Source organism: Elaeis guineensis, chromosome 11 (genome assembly GCF_000442705.2).
Source record: "Elaeis guineensis isolate ETL-2024a chromosome 11, EG11, whole genome shotgun sequence".
Lineage (NCBI taxonomy): Eukaryota > Viridiplantae > Streptophyta > Magnoliopsida > Arecales > Arecaceae > Elaeis > Elaeis guineensis.
The window spans coordinates 112,628,132-112,649,186 of NC_026003.2; the positions used below are offsets into that span (position 1 = coordinate 112,628,132).

Here is a 21,055-nt window from a genome sequence, read left to right on the forward strand (position 1 = left end):
ATGACCAAGCCTACAATGCCAAAGATAGGATTCACTGACATTATCTATTTTGGGATATTTACTAGGTGTGTACATTACACTAACAGACCGTGATATTATGTATATACCATATTTTAATTATCCACGCATAATTATAGTATCATTCATAATGATATCACAAAAATTATCCTTTATTATAAATTTGTAACCAAGTTTGGCCAAAAGGCCTACGGAGATGACATTCATCATAAAAGAAGGATAATAATGACAATCATCTAACATAACACTACTGGACTCGAAGATGGGCTGCAAAGTTCTCAAGGCCAGAATTAGAACAAGGCTTCCATCTCCAACGTTAAGGAACCACTCGTCCTCTCAAAATTTTTTATTTATCTGCAGTTTCCGCAACGAATTGCATATATTAATAGGACTTTCGGTATCCAACACCCAGTAGTAGTATCACAAACAGAAAAATTACAAGGTGTTATCGTATAAATACTTTATGAAGCAATCACTTTCCTCTTTCTCTTGTTCTTAGGCCTGTTTGGGTCAAAGGTGACTATATAAGCAGGACAAATTTTTTTTAATGACCCAGCTTCTTACAAAAGAAGCACTCTGCCTGGCTCTTGTCAATTTTAGACGGTTTGCTCTGCTTGGGATTGACGACATGAGATTTTTGCATCTTTTTCTTTTTTTCTCTCCTAGAAGATCGACGCCCTACAGATGAACCTCTCACTAAATTCACTGGCTCCTTTTGGAGCTGGTGATCCTTCTCAAAAGTTTGTAGTAACCCTAGCAAATCATGGTAGTTTACTGCAGGCTTCGTCATTTTATAGTGACTGAGAAAGAATAGGTAGGATTTCGATAGCGAATTGAGGATAGCATCCTTACTTAACTGTTCATGCAATGGAAAGTCAAGTTTGCTAAGACGTTCAATCTGCTCAATCATGTATAATACATAATCACTGACTGAAGCTCCCTCTCGCATACGGACATTGAACACTTTGCAGGAAATTTTATATCTCTCCGCATCCTCAGGGGTGCTGAAGGACTCATTCAATATTTGAATCATCTCTTTAGGCTACGCATCCTCGAACTTACAACTAAGTTCATCATTCATAGCTACCCTCATCACGCAACACACAGTCGTGCGATCATTGAGCCACTTCATGTAAGTGTCTCTCGCAGCACGAGGAGTATTAGCTGCAGATTCTTCAGGTGCCTGATTCGTAAGGACATATAAATCCTCTCGTTCTCCAACATGATCTTCAACTTTCGATACCAGCTATCGAAGTTGGGTCCAGTGAGTTTGTCGTTGTCCAACAGTAAATGGAGGGATAGTGTGTCGGTCATAACTGAAAAAAAAAATATTAGCCTATTAGTGTATGAATTATTTATTTAATCCTGAAGACATGGACTTTAGTCTAAAAGTCCTCCCACTATTTTTTACAAATTGGTATCCTCTATCTTCAATTTGAGGACTTACATTAATTCCTTAGCGAGTACTAGAATCCACACGAATTGCATTCGGATCCGAGTGTGGCTCAACTAACCCTAGTGCATCCATGGGTAGGTTCATAACCAATTATTTCTCCAAACAACTTCTAGCATTGGGTTTTGCCCCAGACTTCCCTTCAGCAGGCGTGTGGCTCCTCCACTGAAAATCTTAGTTAGGTCCAACCATTAACATGACACATCAAGTGCATCCAACAAACGGATGTCCAGGCCCGAGTGTAGCTCGACCAACTTAAGCATTGATCTGAAGGTACATCATGATGGTCATATGATAAATGACAATTCCAATACGTAATAGACACCAGGCGTGTAGCGCCTTCAATGTCTATTTGAAATATTGGACTCATTATCACACACCTTAATGGAAGGCAAGGACCAAGTTATCTTATAACTTTATCATTTTATAAACCTAATAATTTAGAAGATTTAATTTTATTGACCTGAGAATAAAAAAAGAAGTCGACTTGCAAGCTGCAAATTTTTTCACTGACTTCACCAAATCATGTAAAAGATTAAACACAAGCTGGTCTAAAGATATCTAAATCAGTCACACTGATTCACCTGAATGGCATGGGTCTGCACGAATCGACTAGTGACCTAATCAAAACATAATCTAACATGTTGGCCACGTAAGTGAGATCAGCGGAAGGGATCTGCCCTTAACTCACCGTAAACGCATCTAGATGAATAGCTCCCAATTAAAAATTATTCGATCGAATCTACCAAACTTAGCTTAGACACCAACTGGTTAATTAGTTTTGATTTGGCACACCAGAAGATTCAGACTCAACCACGGAGCCATAATCATGATCCATTTATTAGGGTCAAATACATAGACTTGATCAAACTTCAACTATTGAGATTGATTTAGAGAAATACTGACCTAATCTAATTCAACACTTGATTATATTTAATTAATTTTTTTACTTGATCCATATGTATTTCTAACCCTAGGTCTAACTCATTAAAAGGATTTGATTCATGCTAACCCTTTGCTCATCATATTATGTAGTGTCTTAATGATCTTCAGTTTTCAATTCTAGATCATTCAAACTTAATTCAAAATTAAGTGTGTGAAACATGTGTTTTAGTTTGTAGAACTATTCTACAAAAAATTCAAGTGAAGCATACTATATGTTTCAACATATGAAAATAAATTTTTATAATATGTTTAACAATTAAACATACATAGGTATAATCTAAACTTCATTCATACATCTCATGTATTATGACAACTTTTAGATCAATACCAATTACATCATATGTAATATGTAATTTAGATCTAAAATAATTTTATATCTGAATTTTATCCTATTATAATGAATCATAAATCATTTTAAATCTAATCTAAGTATATTTATGATCAAAATAATACATAAAAATCTATTCACTTTTCTTCTTCATGAAACTGGATCACAACGACACCCCTAGACGTCATAAGAGAACCCATCGAATAGGCAAAAGAGAGATTAATCTCTTCAATCTTTTATTACCGGACTGTCTGATGATCTCATCAATCCGAGTACTAGGCTACTAAGATCTGAAATCTAATTTCATATATAATTATATTAATATATAATTATTGATAAAATTATTTTATATCGTGAACATATTCTTAATCTCATCAATTATGTTCTTTATCTAATCCAATTAGATTTGATGTATCATATACATCATATCAAATCTAAAATTTATTTTACACTGATTATAAAATATCAATTTTAGATTTGATATCAAATACAAAAATAATTAGATACAAATATGAATATATAAGAAATTAATTTCTGATAAAATCTATTTTCACACAGTACTGAATTATGATAGGATTCATATCTAAATATCCATCGAAATAGATCTAATTTAAATTTAAAATAATTTTTACTTCATAAAAAAATAATAAAATAAAAATTTTATTAAAATAGATTTAAAATAAATTTTTAATTTATGTTATTTTTCATCAAAAATTTAGCAACAGCAGAATTCTATTATAACATATTTATAACAATCTCAATCAACCATTGATTAAGCATCTCTAATCCAATCAAAATTAGATCAAAAATTTTATACAAACAGATTTAAATGAGATTTAATGTCACACAAAAAATATTAATTATATCTCATATAAATAATCATAAAAAATTTTATTTTGCATGCATATATTTTAGGCCTGCTCTAATACCAGTTGTTGGGAAGGGAACAGTTTCCCTCCAGAATACCCAGATTGTATCTAAATTTTTTTTTTAATATTCTACTTATTTGAGGATCAAATTTTTATCTGAATCGCAGTAGAATCAGGGATCAAATTTCAAATTATCTGATATAAATCTTTGTGAAGGCCTGGATATGCAGACCCTCTATTTCGTCTACATATCAAACGCCGCAGAAAAGTAAGATGAACTCCAATCCAATTGGCTTCGCAACTCAATCAATCAAGGGATGAGATGTGATGATGTGACACCTCACACCAGCAAGTAGGATGCTCAAGAAGGATCCACACCCAAGGAGAGGAGGCGGTAACAAAGAGAGAGATGTAGAAGATGAAAGACCTCTCTCTTCACACGCCTGTCTCTCTCTCTCTTTCTCTCTTCTCTCAATTTGATTTGTTTGCTATTCTATTCTCTTCTTTCATCCATAAGTAGAGACCCTCTCTATTTATAGATGATTCTCATGATCCAATGAGAGGAGGACTCTTTATTCAAATCTGAATTGAATTGGTCCAATACTCATGAAAGAAAGACTCCTACATGAGATATAATTGCTATCACTTATGATATCCACTTTACACTCACTCCCACACCCACTCGAGACACCCCAAATAAGCACCAAACCAATTTTTGATCGTGCTTCATGAGTGGATATTTCCAGTGCAAGTAGGAATACTTATATCTCATACAAAATAGATCCGATTCGAATTCGATTCGAAGCCAGTTCGAAATAATTTTGAAAGGCCATCAATTCTAAACTCTTTAGAACTTTTGTACCAAGTCTAACTTGAATTTTAGACCTATTTAAGTTTAATTAATTCAGATCTACTTTAAAATTAATTAGTACTTAAATCTAATCTTTCATATGTTCCATGGATCATAGACAGAAATTGTTCATCTCTGGGATTGAACCTAAACCTCATGTGTAGTGCTAGCTAGACATAGTCAACTCTTCAATCTCGTTGACCCATAACTCAATTCTCAATCAAGTTAGCTTATATGTTCAATCAAGTCAAGTACTTTCAGATTGGATATATAAACATAGATCAATTCCTTTCTACTTTGTCTGACTTGTGTGCATGACTCCATAGGTTCAAACACTAAGCCGGTAGCATAGGAATCAATTCCTGCACTAATCGAGATACCATCTAGCAATGATTTTCGATATCCAGATAAGTCAAATTATCGCAAAAAAATATTTTAGAATCCATACTCATGGTTACCGCATAATTCATCCTTTTGATCTTGGATGCTCTAGGATGGTCTCAGGTTAACTGTCAACCGAGATTGCTTCATCCACATTGTATTTTAACCTTTCAAATCCATCTCATGGATTATCCTAATCAAGACTTTACTAAATTGAAATACAGCGATACATCAACTCCAATAATCCGAAGGGGTCAATCCCATCTTGATACACATACAGACTTCACAAGTACTTGACTGTATCCAGTAGCCTTTCGTCACTGTATTAAAAATTCAGGTAGTTCGACATCAAAATACAGTGAGTTACGTGCAAGTCATTATGGTGATCTCATATCTAAAGGATATTTATACCCATGTGTTTCGCGAGTAGCTCTTGACAGCAGAATACTCAGCAGGTGAGTCATTTGTTCAGTGATGATGTACCCTTACATCTCACCTGTATGCCATACCAGTGTCACCACACTCTTTGGTTAAGAGGACAACCAACCCATATGACACACAACGATCTTTACTCGATAAACATCATCGTCCCGTAATGATGTATCATTTGGTCGCAAACTTGTTTAAGAACTATATGATAAATCCTCTCTTTATCGTACACTAACATAGTTCTAGAAACTTCATCATAGTACAAGAGTTCAAGAAAGATGTTACTTTATGATGAAAAATATTAGAATAATTATTATTTAATAATCAATAATTTATATATAAAGATGAACTCAATCGTCACACGATTGATTTTAGAACACAATTTCCAACAAGTCTGATGGAGAAGAACCAAAGAGCTATCAGGAAGCTACTTTAATTCAGCAAAGTGAAGAGTGGATGAAAGCCATGCAAGAGGAGATGCAAAATTTGTATGACAATCATACTTTTGAGCTGATAGAACTACCTAAGAGTAAGAAAGCACTCAAGAATAAATGGATGTTCAAACTAAAGAATGAAGAGAACAGCTCACAACTAAGGTATAAGGCTAGATTAGTTGTGAAGGGCTTTGGCCAGAAGTAGGATGTTGATTTTGAGGAGATTTTTTCACCTGTAGCGGAGATGTCATCTATTAGAGTTATGCTTGGATTAGCTGCTATCTTGAATCTAGAGATTGAACAGCTTGATGTGAAGACAATCTTTCTCCATGAAAATATGGAGGAAGAGGTATATATGGAGCAACCAGAAGAGTTCAAGGTCAAAGGCAAAAAGCATCTTGTATGCAGATTGAAGAAAAGCTTATATGGTCTAAAACAGACATCTCGACAATAATACAGAAAGTTTGAATCATTTATGACAGATCATGGATATATGAGAACATCTTCTGATCATTGTGTTTTTGTTAAGAGGTTTGATGATGATAATTTTCTCATACTTCTACTTTATGTTGATGACATGTTGATTGTAGGTCATGACAGAAAGAAAATTGACAAGCTGAAAAGGAAGATGAGTAAGTCTTTTGCAATAAAAAACTTAGGATCAATCAAGCATATTCTTGGTATGAGAATTTTTCGTGACAGAAAATAAAGAAAGTTATGGCTCTCTCAGGAGAAATATATCGAGAAGATTCTTGACAAGTTTAACATAAGCAAGGCAAAATCAGTGAGCTCTTCACTTGCAGGTCACTTTAAATTAAGATCTCAGCAGTGTCCTACTAGTAGAGAAGAGAAGAAAAAGATGAAAAAGATGCCTTATGCATCTGCAATTGGCAGTTTAATGTATGCTATGGTTTGCACTAAATCAGATATTGCTTATGCAGTTGGTGTGGTCAGTAGATTCCTTTCTAATCCAGGTAAACAATATTGAGAAGCAATGAAGTGGATATTCAGGTATCTTAAAGGAACACCTGATATTTGTTTATGTTTTGGAACTAATAAATCAGTGTTATGTGGTTATAGTGATGCAGATTGGGCTGGAGATGTTAACTCTAGAAAGTCCAATTCAGGATACCTAATTACTCTTGTAGGGGGAGCTGTGTTATGGCAATCCAGATTGTAGAAATGTATTGCTTTGTCGACTACAGAAGCAGAATATATTGCTGTGACTGAAGCTTGTAAGGAAGTACTCTGGATGAAAAAATTCTTATAGGAACTGAGATTGAAACAGAAAGAATTCACAGTTTACAGTAACAGTCAGAGTGGCATTCACCTCAGTAAAAATCCAACTTTTCACTTTTGTTCCAAATATATTGATATTCGTTATCATTGGATTCGTGATATTTTGAAAAACAAGTTGTTATCTATTGAGAAAATCTATACTGATAGAAATGGATCAGATATGTTGACAAAAATATTACTAAGAGATAAGATAGAGGTGTGCAGACAGATGGCAGGTTTGGTGAAGCCCCTACATTAGTCAGAAGGGAGAGATTTGTCGGGTTCTGCCCATGTGGGGCCCAATATTTAATGGGCCACGTGAGGATTTGAGAGAGTGCCCTCTCTTTTGCTCTCTCATTCTCTCTCTCGATCTCTGATACACACACACGCAACTCGAACACTGCCGCCCAAGAAAAGAAAAAAATTTCTTTGGCTGTGATCTTTTGGCTCCAATCGGAATGGTGATTCAACTCCGATTGATCTAAAAATTTACAGACATATTTTCTGCATATGGTTCTCCACATCCAATGGTTTGATTGTTATCGGATACTCTCCAACCTAAATTTTTATTTGACTTTGGATTGTGAGATTTTCAAAGTTGCTATTTATTGTGAATTTGATTATTTATGGTCTATATGATCTCTGAAGTTTTCAGAAGAACTGTGTATCTCACTGATTATAGTAAAAAATTTTCTCCCTAGCTTGATCCATGATTTTTTTCTTTTTTAGGTTTTCAATGTAAAATTTTTGGTATTCTTTTGTGCAGTTTGATTTGTCGTTGTTATTGGTGCTGGTTATTATTGGTTGCTCATATTTTTCTTAACAAATTTCAAAAATAATTAGAAAAAAAAAAAGATGAAGAAAATCTAACATGTTGCATGAGACTAATATCAATGATACTGCTATTAATGATGGAAGTTTTTATATATAGACTCTTGGAGTTTTCTATTTACTATATGAATATGTGTATTAATGATGGAAATTTCTGCTTGATCATTAAAATTTATGATCTAATATAGCTTAGCTTATACAAAATTCTTCATTTGCCATGTAGATACTGTTGGGAGTTTTTGCTTGACCATCAAAGTTTACTACTTATTTACAATAAAATTTGATTATCAAATTCTTCTATTATACTCTATTACATGATTATAATGTAGTTCAAGAATAACATTAAAAAAAAACAATCAATATCCCAAGTATAGCATAAAGACAATATTAATGTTACTTATATTAATTACAGGAGTTTGTTTGAATAGTTTTTTGGCTCACCATTCGGTTGCCGGCATAACCCTATATTTGATTGGATCATGAGTGGATGGATGGATGAGATTGGAAGGATGAATAACCTATATCTATCATTTGGTTCAAAAAATTGTAGGGAAGATAAATGAAAAAAGAGAAATTGTTCATTCATTTTGGCTCACCAATTTGCATCTTACCAAATTGGAAGGATACAAAAAAGATGGATAGAGCATTGATGGGTAAATTTTTGCATTAACAAAATTATCCTCATTAATTTTTTTGACAAAATTATAATATTTTTTTTATTTTTCATTCGTATTATATATACATATATATATATATGTGTGTGTGTATGCACTATTAAATTTTATTACTAATTATTTTAATTTTAGTACATAATTTTGATAATTATAATTAAATAATTAAAATTATCTTCTATTTCTTTATTTTTATTTACTATTTTAATTAACTATTTATATACTATTAATTAAATATTTAAATTAAATTATAAATTAATTAATTATTTATATTAAAAAAATTAATGAGAAATATCTAATTGAGTTTAAACTTAAAAGTAGCTATCCACTTAAATTTCAAATCAAAAATTTTTTTTTATTTAAATATAATTTAAAAATAATTATCCAAATAAAGATAAAATGATCCAATTATCCTTATAGTTATGAAACAACACTACACTATTATAAAATAATACTGCACTATAATAAAAATAATACTATACTATTATAAAAATAATATCAAACTATTATAAAGTTATACTATACTATTATAAAGCAATACTGTATTATTGTAAAGTAATACTACAATAAAAAAATACTACACTATGATAATGTAATACTATCTTATTGTAAAAGAATATTATACTAATATAATATAATAAAATAATATTATTTTATTATAAAAAAATACTATGCTAATATAATATAATACTATCTTATTATAAAGAAATATTATACTATGATAATATAATACTATAGTATTTTAAAAGATATATGGATATAAGAGTAATTTCAGTCAAAAATAGATAGTTGCTTTTAACTTATGTTCGGAATGGATAGCTTCTTTTACATAAAACTTATTTAGGAAGCTATTTTTAAGTTGAAAGTAGAGCTGGATATTTATCTCTAGTTCTCCATTTATATTATTAATATATAATTAATTAATTAATATTAATTTATAAAATTAATTATTAAATTAAATTAAAATTAAATATTTATATAATTATAGATTATAGTGATTATAAGTTTATATATTGTTTACTTTTTCGATATAAATAAGTATTGTAAATTGATAATAGTAATATTTTTATCAAAGGATAATCTAGTACAAATATTATATAAATATCATCCATTCTTTTTTTCATTCATCTTATACCAAACAGAAGAGGAGATGATTTCTATCTATCTTTTTATATTTTATCAAATATATAAAAAAATAGATGAAAAATCCATCCATCATCTCCTTCTATCTATTTATCCTCTCCCTCATTCATTCTTCCTCCATCCGTCCGTCCTTCAATTTATCCTTCATACCAAATAAAAGGCAAATGATGCTAGTGCTACTAATATCAATATTAATTATAAAAATTTATATTCAAACTTCGTTAAATTTTATTATTTAATTTATAATTAAAATTTAACTATAGAAATTTTTTATTTATTATAATTTTTATTTTATTATATTATATTCTAGAAATTGTTAAAAAGTTTTTTAAAAAAAGGTATGAGCTAGCGGCATGTTATTTAAAAAGAATTTTGCTATGGTATTCTATTAATATTTTTTTATTATGAAGGGCAATTTAGACATTACACTATTTTTTAATATTTTATTATTTTTTAAAAAATAATATTTTAAGTTCCTCCATCTTTTTCTCCACTTTTCCTCGCCACCGCCTGCTACCTCCTTTGCGTCTCCTGCCTCCCTGGTGGTCCCCCCCACCCCCACCGCCATTCACCTCCCGCACGAGCACCCCAACTCGCAATCTTCCCTTCCCTTTCCCTGACACCCCCTAATAAGTACTCGTGCCCCCCTAATAAGTACTCGTGCCCCCACCCACCCACCCTCTCTCTCTTCTTTCTTCTTCTCCATCGTAGGTCGTCGCCCTCTATGCTCGTGCTGCCCCCTTACGAGCATGTTGCCTCTTGCTTGTATCGCCCCCCATCCTCCTGCTTTCTTCTTCTTTGCTGTAGGCTGCCGCCACCCCTAGCCCTCTGTGCTCGTGCCACCCCCTGTGAGTGTGCCGCCCTCTGCTCGTGCCACCCCCCCTCCTCTTTTCTTCTCCTCTGCCGCAGGCCGCCATCGCCACCCCCCTCTCTTTCTTCTTCTCTGCCACACACCGCCGCCCTCTTAGCCCCCGTGTTCGTGCCCCCCCAACCCCCTCTTTTCTTCTTCTCTGTCGCGAGCCATCGCTGCCCCCACCCTCTCTTCTTTCTTCTTCTCTATCGCACATCGTTGTTCCCCCGGCCTCCATGTGCTTGTGCCGCCCCACCCCCCACCCACCCTCCCTCTCTCTTTTCTTCTTCCCTCGACCGCCCCACCCCCCATCTTCTGTTCTTTCTTCTTCTCCACCGCAGGCTGCCGCCCCCCCTCTCGCGAGCACATCGTCTTCTGCTCGTGCGGGCCCCAACATCCCCCTCCCACCCTCTCCTTTCTTCTTTTCCACCGCAGCCTCCTTCCCCAATTCTTTTCTTCTTTCTTTTCTGCTGCATAACACCCCTCCTCGGACAGCCACCCCACCTCTCCTCCTTTGCTTTTCATGCACACCTCACCAAAATTTTCAAAAAAAATTAATTTAATTTTAATATTTGAAATATTTATTGCATCAATCGTACATATCTTGTGTCTCAATGTTTGATGAAAAAATTTAAATTATTTTTTTATTTAATAATTAAAAATAAAATAATTATAAAAAAATTAAATTATTTTTTTACAGTATCGTAGTAAAATCTATTTTTAAAATAGCCAGATCCGACCGGCCAATCGAGCTGAATCGGATCCTCGTAATAAGTATTTATAAGTTAGCTGCAGAGTGTAGCTACGGAACTCGGTAGCCTCATCAGAAGTCAGACAGCTAACTCACGCTTTCTTAACGTCAGCGACGCAAGCAAAGGAAACTACGGTACGGGAGACCCTTCCGGCCCCAGTTGCAACTCTGCTAGGGTTTAGCGAAATCGCGGCCGGAGCTCCGCCCAAGGCTCGAAACTCGAAGCAGCAAACGGTGTGGAGATGGACGGCGACGAGGAGGGGGTGGCGGGGCCGATGGGCGACGAGGCGATGTTCTTGAACGGTGGCGACGATGGCCGGCAGCAGTGGCGACGGATCAAGGCGGCGATGGGCAGCGAGCAGATTGATGTGGAGGCCTACGCGTCGCTGTACATCGGCCGGACCAAGGTGATGCGTCTGCTCTTCATGGCGGAGCGCTGCGGAAACGAGGGAATGCAGCTCGAGGCCCTCCGCCTCGCCTACGACGAGATCAAGAAGGGCGGGGACTCCCACCTCTACCGCGAAGTAGCCGGCAAGATAGCCGGCCGCCTCGGGCCTCAATACACCCTCGACCAGGCCTGGGCCGACGCCATCGACCGCCGCGCCGAGCAGCGCAAGGACAAGCTTGATAACGAGCTCAATGGCTATAGGGTACCCATCCTCCAATTCTTGTTCCCTTTCTTCTCGTGGTCCAATTTATTTAAAAAACCCAGCAAAAATCTTCTCTTTGGAGATTTCAGAATGCTTGCTCCTAAATATTAATCGCAGTGATGTGAGGTTTTTCCCCCGCCCACCCCACTTCTTCTTACATTGTTGTCTTACTACATTTTCTTTGCGTTTAGGTTACTATATACATGACCACCACAAAACGTAGAGACCAAGGACATTAACTGCTTGCTTTTAACTTCTATGTCACCTCTTTCTAGATTTCCAATGCTTGCTCCTAAATCTCTGTTACAAGGGATGTAGACTCTTTTTCTGACAAAAGCGAGTTCTTTTTGGATTATTTCGACTATTACCACCAATTTAGAGGGAAAAGGATATAGTCTGCTTTTCCTTTTTTTTCTTTTTTGCCCTTTTACTTGGAAGTGTCACGATTAACTTTTCCCTGAACATCAATGTGCAGACAAATTTGATCAAAGAGAGCATCAGAATGGGTTACAATGATTTAGGAGATTTCTATTATGCTCATGGTCAACTTGGGGATGCCTTTAAGAATTATGTCCGTACCCGTGATTATTGCACTACATCAAAACACATTATTCAGATGTGTTTGAATGTTATTCTGGTCAGCCTCGAGTTGGGCCAGTTCTTGCATGTGTCGAATTATGTTGGTAAAGCTGAGCAAACACCAGAGTCGCTGGACTCTATCACAGCTGCAAAGCTACGATGTGCTGCAGGATTGGCTTACTTGGAGGCGAAGAAGTACAAGCTTGCTGCTCGCAAGGTCATTCTTTTGCACTATTTGCATCTCTAGTATTTTTGGCCATTACAAGTTCCACTTGTTATACAAGTAATCCAAGCTATTCTGTCTGGTTGAGGGGATGCGATTTAGGATGTTTCTTTAATGTTTTGAAACATGCTGTGCATGAGATATTTGTACTTTATATGCCTGAGCTTCTGTTCTATGCCTACACAGGTGATGATCTTGATGGAAGAATATATTTCAAAATAGCATGGTATATATGTAACATTAATTTTCAGATCATGCTAAAGATAAAACAAATGCATCCTAAATTCATGTGGCTACTTGAACTTTGTGGAATGATTATAGCAAAATTATCAACACGTAGTAGATCAATGTAAATACTACTTAGCAGTAGCAGACAAAACAAAATTCATCTTTTCTTGGCTGAACTTCATGACTGCCTCCATCAATTAGGACTAGTAATTTAGTCTGTTTCCATTCAGTATCAAGCCGAAAGACAAATCCACAGAATTAGTACTTGGTGAATGTAGAATAGGGAATCATTTGGGGAAATATCCCTTTTTCATTTACAGAAAACTGTCTCATGGGGAGCCAGCATATTTATGGATAAATTCTCTGTTATTGTTGTTCAAGAGCTATTTTTACTGCACATGCTTTTATGATACAATTACAGAAACAGGAACTTGTAATTTCGCTGACATATCAGGTCAATCTTAGAAACCCTCTCTAGCATCTGTAGAATCAAGTTGTTGACTTTAAAATTTGACAGCTATTTTTCACAGTTTACTTTATGCACTTTTGTTCAGCTATCTATAAATGTTATGCTCCACCATTGTGAGCTGAGAGGGCAATTAATTGCTTCTTTGGTTAAATATATAGAATATGTAACTAAGAGTATTCACAACTCTTGTGGTTTCTGCAGTTTCTGGAAACTGGCCCTGAACTAGGGAACAACTATACAGAGGTGATAGCACCCCAAGATGTTGCTACATATGGTGGACTTTGTGCACTTGCATCTTTTGACCGAACAGAACTGAAGGCATCTCTTTTCTGTTTGCTTCTTTATATTTGCAATTAATTTTTTCTTTATTTATTCCAGCTTGCATAGCTTAATCAAAGTCTAACTAGCTGCCTTATTGTCACCAGAACAAAGTCATTGACAACATTAACTTTAGAAATTTCTTAGAGTTGGTGCCTGAAGTAAGGGAGCTTATACATGACTTCTATGCAAGGTACAATGGTATTTCCTTTTTTCCTTATCCATTAATGACTTGTCTATGTTCAAAATGTAATATTTTCCTCTTGCCAATCACAATCTTTTGTTTTACTCTCATTTTTTTTATTATTAATTTCTGTTATAAACAATAATCAGAGAATCCGAAGGGCAATTGAAGTAAACCTTTAGTTTATTTTTATTAATTTCTATATTAATATCTTCTCAAGAATAGGAGGCCATATGTGTGCTTATATGAATCATGTGATAAGCATGTTGAATAGTATCATGGAAAGCATTTAACTTCTATACTTGTTAAGTTCTATCTATTCACTGAGTGGAGATGCTTTCTTGTAAAGGAAGACAGTTCTGAAATTTGAAGGCAGAGAGTAATCTAATCTAATCTATAATATATTTATTTGGGGCCGTAGGCATTATCATCCTCAAATGTGTAAGGTTTAGTGTTTGATGGTCGGTAGATTAGTATCAATAAGAAAAAGCTTAATATTGTTATTTGAGCTGTTTTGCCATTCCAGTTCTTTTTTCGTTGTCTTGCTAATCGTTGATTTTTATCTTTATGCTAACTTTTCTTTGAGAGAGAAGGGAGGGTGTTACAACCACGTAACCATCCAGGTGCACAAAAACCCAGGTCATTGGGTACCATCACCCACTAACTTAACTATACTAGCTGGCACCCACTATCTTTCTGCAAAATTAAGAACGCAATGTTTGTATGGTGGTTTGCTAGTGCTCCTTGCAAATGTTTTGAACACATAAAATTTTGATTCTTCTTTACTGCAAAAGTTGTTACTTCATCATAAACATATATACGCTTGTTATTTAGCATTGGAAAACTCATCTAATTTTCTTTGTCCATGGTACAGATTTTTTAAATTATAATTCCTTTTTTACATAAAAATGTAGATTGATATATAACATATGTTGCAGAAAATAAGAAGGAAGAAAAAAGTTAGTGCCAAAGTATTGTATGCCATTGGATCCACAATGCTAGTTTTTTGGATCGAGGTACAGCAAGATCAATAATTGTCAAGCCAAGATTTGTCATTATTCCTGCCTTTAGGCTTTAGATTTGGCTCTCAAAATAGAATGCAAGGGGGACGACGGAGAAAGAGGTTGCTATCGGTTGTAGTGGAGGAAGAGAAGGCAAAGTAGGGGGAAGGAGGGAGAGGTAAGGGGAGCAGCGGAGGGGATCAAAGGAAAGGAGATGATAGCAAGGAAGATAGAGGATATGGTGAGTGCCGAAGGAGATGGAGGATAAGTCCTTCGACATCAGTGGAGGAGAAGGGGAAGGAGTAGGAGGGGCGGGGGTGATAGGGGGGCAGCGGAATGGAGGGTGAAGGAAGAGAGGAGAGGGGGAGCAGCAAAGTAGGCCTCTGAAGCCAACAGGGATGGGTGGTGCTAGGTCTTCAGACCGGCAGCTCATCCCATAGTTATGTCAGATGTGGGTTGAGCTGCAGGTTATCAGGCCTCAGCTATAGGCCCATTGTAACTGAACTTGCAATGTTGTTTTGAACTATGGGCTTCCAGATATCCTGTGTGGGCCATGCCCCCGGCTTGACCTACAGGCGGGTTGAACTCCAGGGCTGAACAAACCCTTAAGGAAGAAGGATTTTATTATTTTCAATTCTTGATATTATTTAGATACTTCTATTGAAGGATTATAGTGTGGTCAAAAATGGGAGCAACAAGTGTGTTTTCTTGAGGTTATTAGTGGCTTATTGGCACGTAATGTAGATAGACAAAAAAAGAAAATCATGTATGTCTCTATGCAACAGATATGAAGAGACTAATAAAAGCTATTCATGAGATGTTATGTACATTTTATTAGTCACTAAACTTCAAGCTTTTTTCTTATTTGTAAGGTGATAGTGTGTTGTTGAATGTTCCCCATTTTTTGGGTTGATTTATTTTTTTAAAATTTTTGTTTTATATATATATATATATATATATATATATATATATATATATATATATATATATATATATATATATATATATATATATATATATATATTAGCGATGAATCTGAATGCTCTCTTGATTTCCAAGAAAAAGCTGTCTCAGTGCATGATTCTTGGTCAATCCTAGATGAATGTCTTCTGTAATCATAATGACATGATGTGAAATTGCTGAATTTTTACTTAGCTGGAGTTATGCAAAGATTGTCAAAAAGTTTTCTGCTTAATTTCTGCAAAGCTATGCCTCGGTGCATAATTTCACGATCAATTCTAGATGTATACTTTCTAATATTATGATGATGTCATGTAAAAGGTTTTTATTCCTGTCAAATTGCCAATGATATGAAGATGCTTCATGAAACCTATAAATGAAGAATTCAATGCTATTTACATGTTGTTATGAAATGATTACATGTCTGGTGAACTCATTCTTCTGATTCACTAATCTAGTTCTTTTGATATGGCCTAGCATTAGATGTTGTTTATGTTTAGATCATATTACACTATTTTCAATCCAATTGTGATACTATCTTCTCAGGACTCTAATTTGTGGTTGGAGGATTTAATGTTGTCATGCCAACTAGACTGATTCCATGGATCAGGGTCCATAAAATTAGACAGAAATAGATTTAATGTCTTCTTGATCAGGTTCCTATTTTCTTTTTTTCTTTCTTATAACTATACTTTTTTATTTTATTTGCTAGTCTTGATTCAATAACTGAATGTTTTCCAAATGTTGGTATGTTCCAGTCAACTTCTTATTAACTTCATATGGGAACATTCTACTTTTCTTAGAGGTTCTATCAAAATTAAACCCCATAGAAGCCATTCTCATCAAAATGATCATGGAACACTATTTAAAGGTATAATTCATGGTTGTGCATTCATATAATTTTGTGTTTTCTTAGACATTGACCATAGAATAGGTCAAGATCCATCCATTTTTCATATCCAGGATACTTAGTAACTCTAGGTTAGAAGTCACAAAATGGGTTGGCCAAAGTGAAATTGGCATCAGACTCATATATCTTGCAAGATTGCTAGGTTCTATTCATGGTGGTAAGCTTAAGTTATAATTTTCGAGGAGCATCTTGTACAGTTTTCTAAGCATGATTGTCAGTTTCCATGTTAAATGATCAATAGAAGGATCTATCTCAATTCTAATGGCAGGTGAGGAATTTGGTATGCATGAAATTCAATGGTCCATTGTTGCTTTAATCTAGCCATGTGGAGTTGATTAGAATGCTGCATATGTTACAAGTTACACCAGATGGTTAAACATCATGAGTGACAGTGGATATCAAGTAGGATGTTGAACATCTAATCCATCCCTGTATCTGCCAATGTTAGGACAAAGATGTGATTTGATGCAAAGTCCTGGTATCTTACTGGTTTTATGCAGTTTTATAACTCATAGATTTGTATATAACTGCATATGTATTTATATGTATGCACGAATATAGTGTCTGAGGTGTTAATTTTTCTCTTCATGAAGTGCACGAACATATGTATTATTCTTTGAATATGATAGCGTACTTTCACTGTCTACTTTATCCTTGTTTTCTTTTCCTTTCCCCTTTTTTTTTCTTGGTTGGGTTGGGGGGGGGGGGGGGGGTGGTTGGCCATCCTCTTTGCTATGCAAGGAAACTTGGTGAATAAATTTGAGGTTTAAACCAGTACTATTATTTTCAAATCCTCTTGAAGATGCTGGTTGCCTGTGACTGGGAGGAGGTGCACAATTAGATGACGATTAATTCTTTCTGAATGTCCATAAGCATCTTCTCAATAGCATGTGTAGGTTTATCTCCTGCATAAAAGGCTTGGGTTGGCAAGTCCAATGGCAGGGGTTCAAGTTCTGAAGCAGCTACTATATACCCAAAAAGGCCAAATATTAGGTTGTCCCCAGTCCGCCCCTCCCAGGACCCTGGAGTGCTGGGATCAAAACTGAGTAATGTCTTTTAATTTGACTCATTCATCTCTTCAAATCTTCCATTATATATATATTTTTTTTACAACAAACACATCCAACTATATTATCTTAACAGACATGAATCTGGTGCTTCTGACATATTCTTTAAGAAGCTCACTCAGGTTTGACCATGCCAAGCTTGTGAAGAGTACGCTAGGATATGGTCTAACCTCAACTTTTGTTGGAGTATTATTTTTGACTAATGAGACTCTGAGCCTCATCTCTTCCATGCAATAATGATGCCTTGCATTGTGATGGTTTACATCATCATTGGCAATTGTTCACTTCAACCTTCCAACATAACACCCTGCTATGATCTATATTGACTAACATAAATATAGCCAAATTGGTGCACACCATAGATTTATTACAAATGCATATTAACATATCCTTTTATGGCATATTGCACTGATAGGAATTCATGTCTTGCCTATATAATGAATGACAGAAACACAGACAATTAGAAATCATGTAGAAAAGGTCTTTTTGTGGAATTTGGAGGATAAAAGTAATTATCCTAAGCTAATTGCTTTATGATATTTATGGATGTTTTTATGGAGAGCATCGTTCATGATTCAATTGCTTGGCCTGAAAATGCATTTATCCAATTTTCTGTGCCTCAATGTTTAGCAGGGACTTGCACGGTTATTCGGGTCTGAAAAACTATTCATAATTCAAATTGACATGCTTAACCATTGTACTACAGGTTAACTTTTTTACAACTTTGAGCATGGTGAACAAGAATTTAACCTAGATGTACTTTCATATTAAATGCCTCAAATATTTAAACGAATAGAAAGGAGTTCAGAATAGAAAAGACTCGGTTACTGTCTCCTTTTTATTTTCTTCCATGACCTGTTCAGCTTGGGCATTTTTTCTAATTGGATCAAAAAAAGCATCTTAGTTGTTTGTTATTAGCTATGCTGGTTAAGATTTGGTTGGAGTCTTGTTTAAGAGGGTTGACCTAGGGGAAAATACCTGATCGTGACGGTTGCGAATGTAAATCTGTTGCAGGACTGTGATTATATAAGAAAATATCTTGGAGGAAGCTAAAGAGAAAAAGGAGTTGAATATAGCGCGCAGAGAGAGAGAGAGAGAGAGAGAGAGAGAGAGAGGAAAAAAATGGTTTCAAACCAATTTATCGGGAAAAAAATCCATCTAAATTTGTTAATCTCTTACATCTATCTGTTTATTTAATTTATTACAAAAATAATTCAGTTCTTAATGGAACTAGGACTTCTTACATGTGTTCCACGATAAATGGAAAAGTTTATCAGATGTAGTTTTTCTCTAAAGAAAATCAGCAAGTTGTGCCATAGTTTCCTTTAGAAACATCAAATTCAGCAAGCTTTATTTCCTGAATATGTTTTTTACAGATGCATTTATAATTTGCTCAACATGGCTCTGACCTTGCTACCCTTAAAGTTATAGTATTGACATTTGCTTCTTAAATCGAGAGAGAGAGAGAGAGAGAGAGAGAGAGAGAGGAAAAAAATGGTTTCAAACCAATTTATCGGGAAAAAAATCCATCTAAATTTGTTAATCTCTTACATCTATCTGTTTATTTAATTTATTACAAAAATAATTCAGTTCTTAATGGAACTAGGACTTCTTACATGTGTTCCACGATAAATGGAAAAGTTTATCAGATGTAGTTTTTCTCTAAAGAAAATCAGCAAGTTGTGCCATAGTTTCCTTTAGAAACATCAAATTCAGCAAGCTTTATTTCCTGAATATGTTTTTTACAGATGCATTTATAATTTGCTCAACATGGCTCTGACCTTGCTACCCTTAAAGTTATAGTATTGACATTTGCTTCTTAAATCGATAAATTGTTGATTCACGGAGTGGCATTTGCTGTCTGTCAAAGCATTTCATGCTGCTGTTGTTTTAGAGGCTTCTGTTGTTCATGCTAACTGGGAGAATATTTCACTGCAGTCGCTATGCTTCTTGCCTAGAGTATCTTGAGAACCTTAAACCAAACCTGTTGCTGGATATCCATTTACATGATCATGTTGAAGCACTCTATACTCAAATTCGCCACAAAGCTATCATCCAATATACACATCCATTCAGTTCTGTGGATCTCCACACAATGGCGGGTGCCTTTAAAACTAACGTTTCTGGATTGGAGAAGGAACTCGAAGCTTTGATCACTGACAACCAGATTCAAGTAAGATAGCACTTATTTGCTTTTCAGGTCTCATCTAGTACAGAGATGCTTGCACTTTATGTTCACTCATTGCTTAGTAGGAATTATTTCTAAGGTGGTTTCTTAGATCCTAGTTAAGCTTTAATAATCCCTTAACTGTCACAACATCCACAATGTTGCTATTAGTTCAGCTATATTGTTTGATTCGATTTGTGGAACATCTGCAGGCCCGGATAGATTCGCACAACAAAATTCTTTATGCAAGGCATGCTGACCAAAGAAATGCGACATTCCAGCGTGTCCGACAAACTGGTGTTGAGTTTGAGAGAGATGTTAAGGCGCTGTTGCTGAGAGCCAATCTCATCAAGCATGAATACAACCAAAGGGCAGCACCGAGGAAAGTTTGAGACAGAAGGCTTATCTCCTGAATTGAGTTTTTGCTGGGGGTTTTTTAAATACTGGGATCGTGCCTCTTATGAATGGAAGCTAGTTTTCTTTTGTGCATTTGTTTGTAAAATCCATGGTTAAAATTTGTGGGGATGTCATGTATTTGCCTGATTCGGGCATGAAATTGAAACCTTTACATTTTTAAGGTGGCTGTAATTTTATGTACATATTTTGAGGTTGGATATTTGTGCATGGCTTTCTGTAGCTATGATTGAACGCCTCCAGTTGATGTGGTAACATCAGCTGCCATAACAAATATTTACGCACTGTCAAAACAAAGATACAGATAATGCAGACATTTGTGTTACTTATTTCACTATTCTTGCAGTTCTTGTTTATTCCTGAGCATCCCATCCAGGAGCTCCACATATTATAGAATGCAAATACTAGCTGCCACCATCAGGAACTATCATAAAAGTTATGTCTTGGTTCGAGAAAGGACAGAATGTCTATGAAATTTTGAAAAATTCAAATCTCTCAGAGATAGATAGAGAGGTAGGGTTTTGTCCAATAACTTGTGATTCTTAGGAGATCATTGGAAATTCTTGGGCAGCGTCTTATCATAAATGCAATCAAGAAAGCCAATGAAAAAAAATGCATTTTGTAATATTGTAGACTAAGGACTAGCCAAGAATT

The 21,055-nt window shown here is 35.2% G+C and overlaps 1 protein-coding gene across 1 annotated transcript; it reads left to right on the top strand.

Moving 5' to 3' along the window:
- The first annotated feature begins 11,286 nt into the window (after positions 1-11,286).
- Positions 11,287-20,735, top strand: LOC105054130 (COP9 signalosome complex subunit 1). The gene is made up of 6 exons (XM_010935570.4): positions 11,287-11,881; positions 12,357-12,677; positions 13,582-13,698; positions 13,806-13,891; positions 19,759-19,993; positions 20,200-20,735. The coding sequence occupies exons 1-6, from the start codon at positions 11,474-11,476 to the stop codon at positions 20,377-20,379; spliced, it is 1,347 nt and encodes a 448-aa protein (XP_010933872.1). The 5' UTR covers positions 11,287-11,473; the 3' UTR covers positions 20,380-20,735.
- Positions 20,736-21,055: the final 320 nt, after the last annotated feature.

Coding starts and splice junctions, on each gene's coding strand:
- LOC105054130 (XM_010935570.4), top strand. CDS start 11,474: ATGGACGGCGACGAGGAGGGGGTGGCGGGGCCGATGGGCGACGAGGCG. Junction 13,699..13,805: donor TTGACCGAACAGAACTGAAG/GCATCTCTTTTC, acceptor TATTGTCACCAG/AACAAAGTCATTGACAACAT. Junction 19,994..20,199: donor TCACTGACAACCAGATTCAA/GTAAGATAGCAC, acceptor GAACATCTGCAG/GCCCGGATAGATTCGCACAA.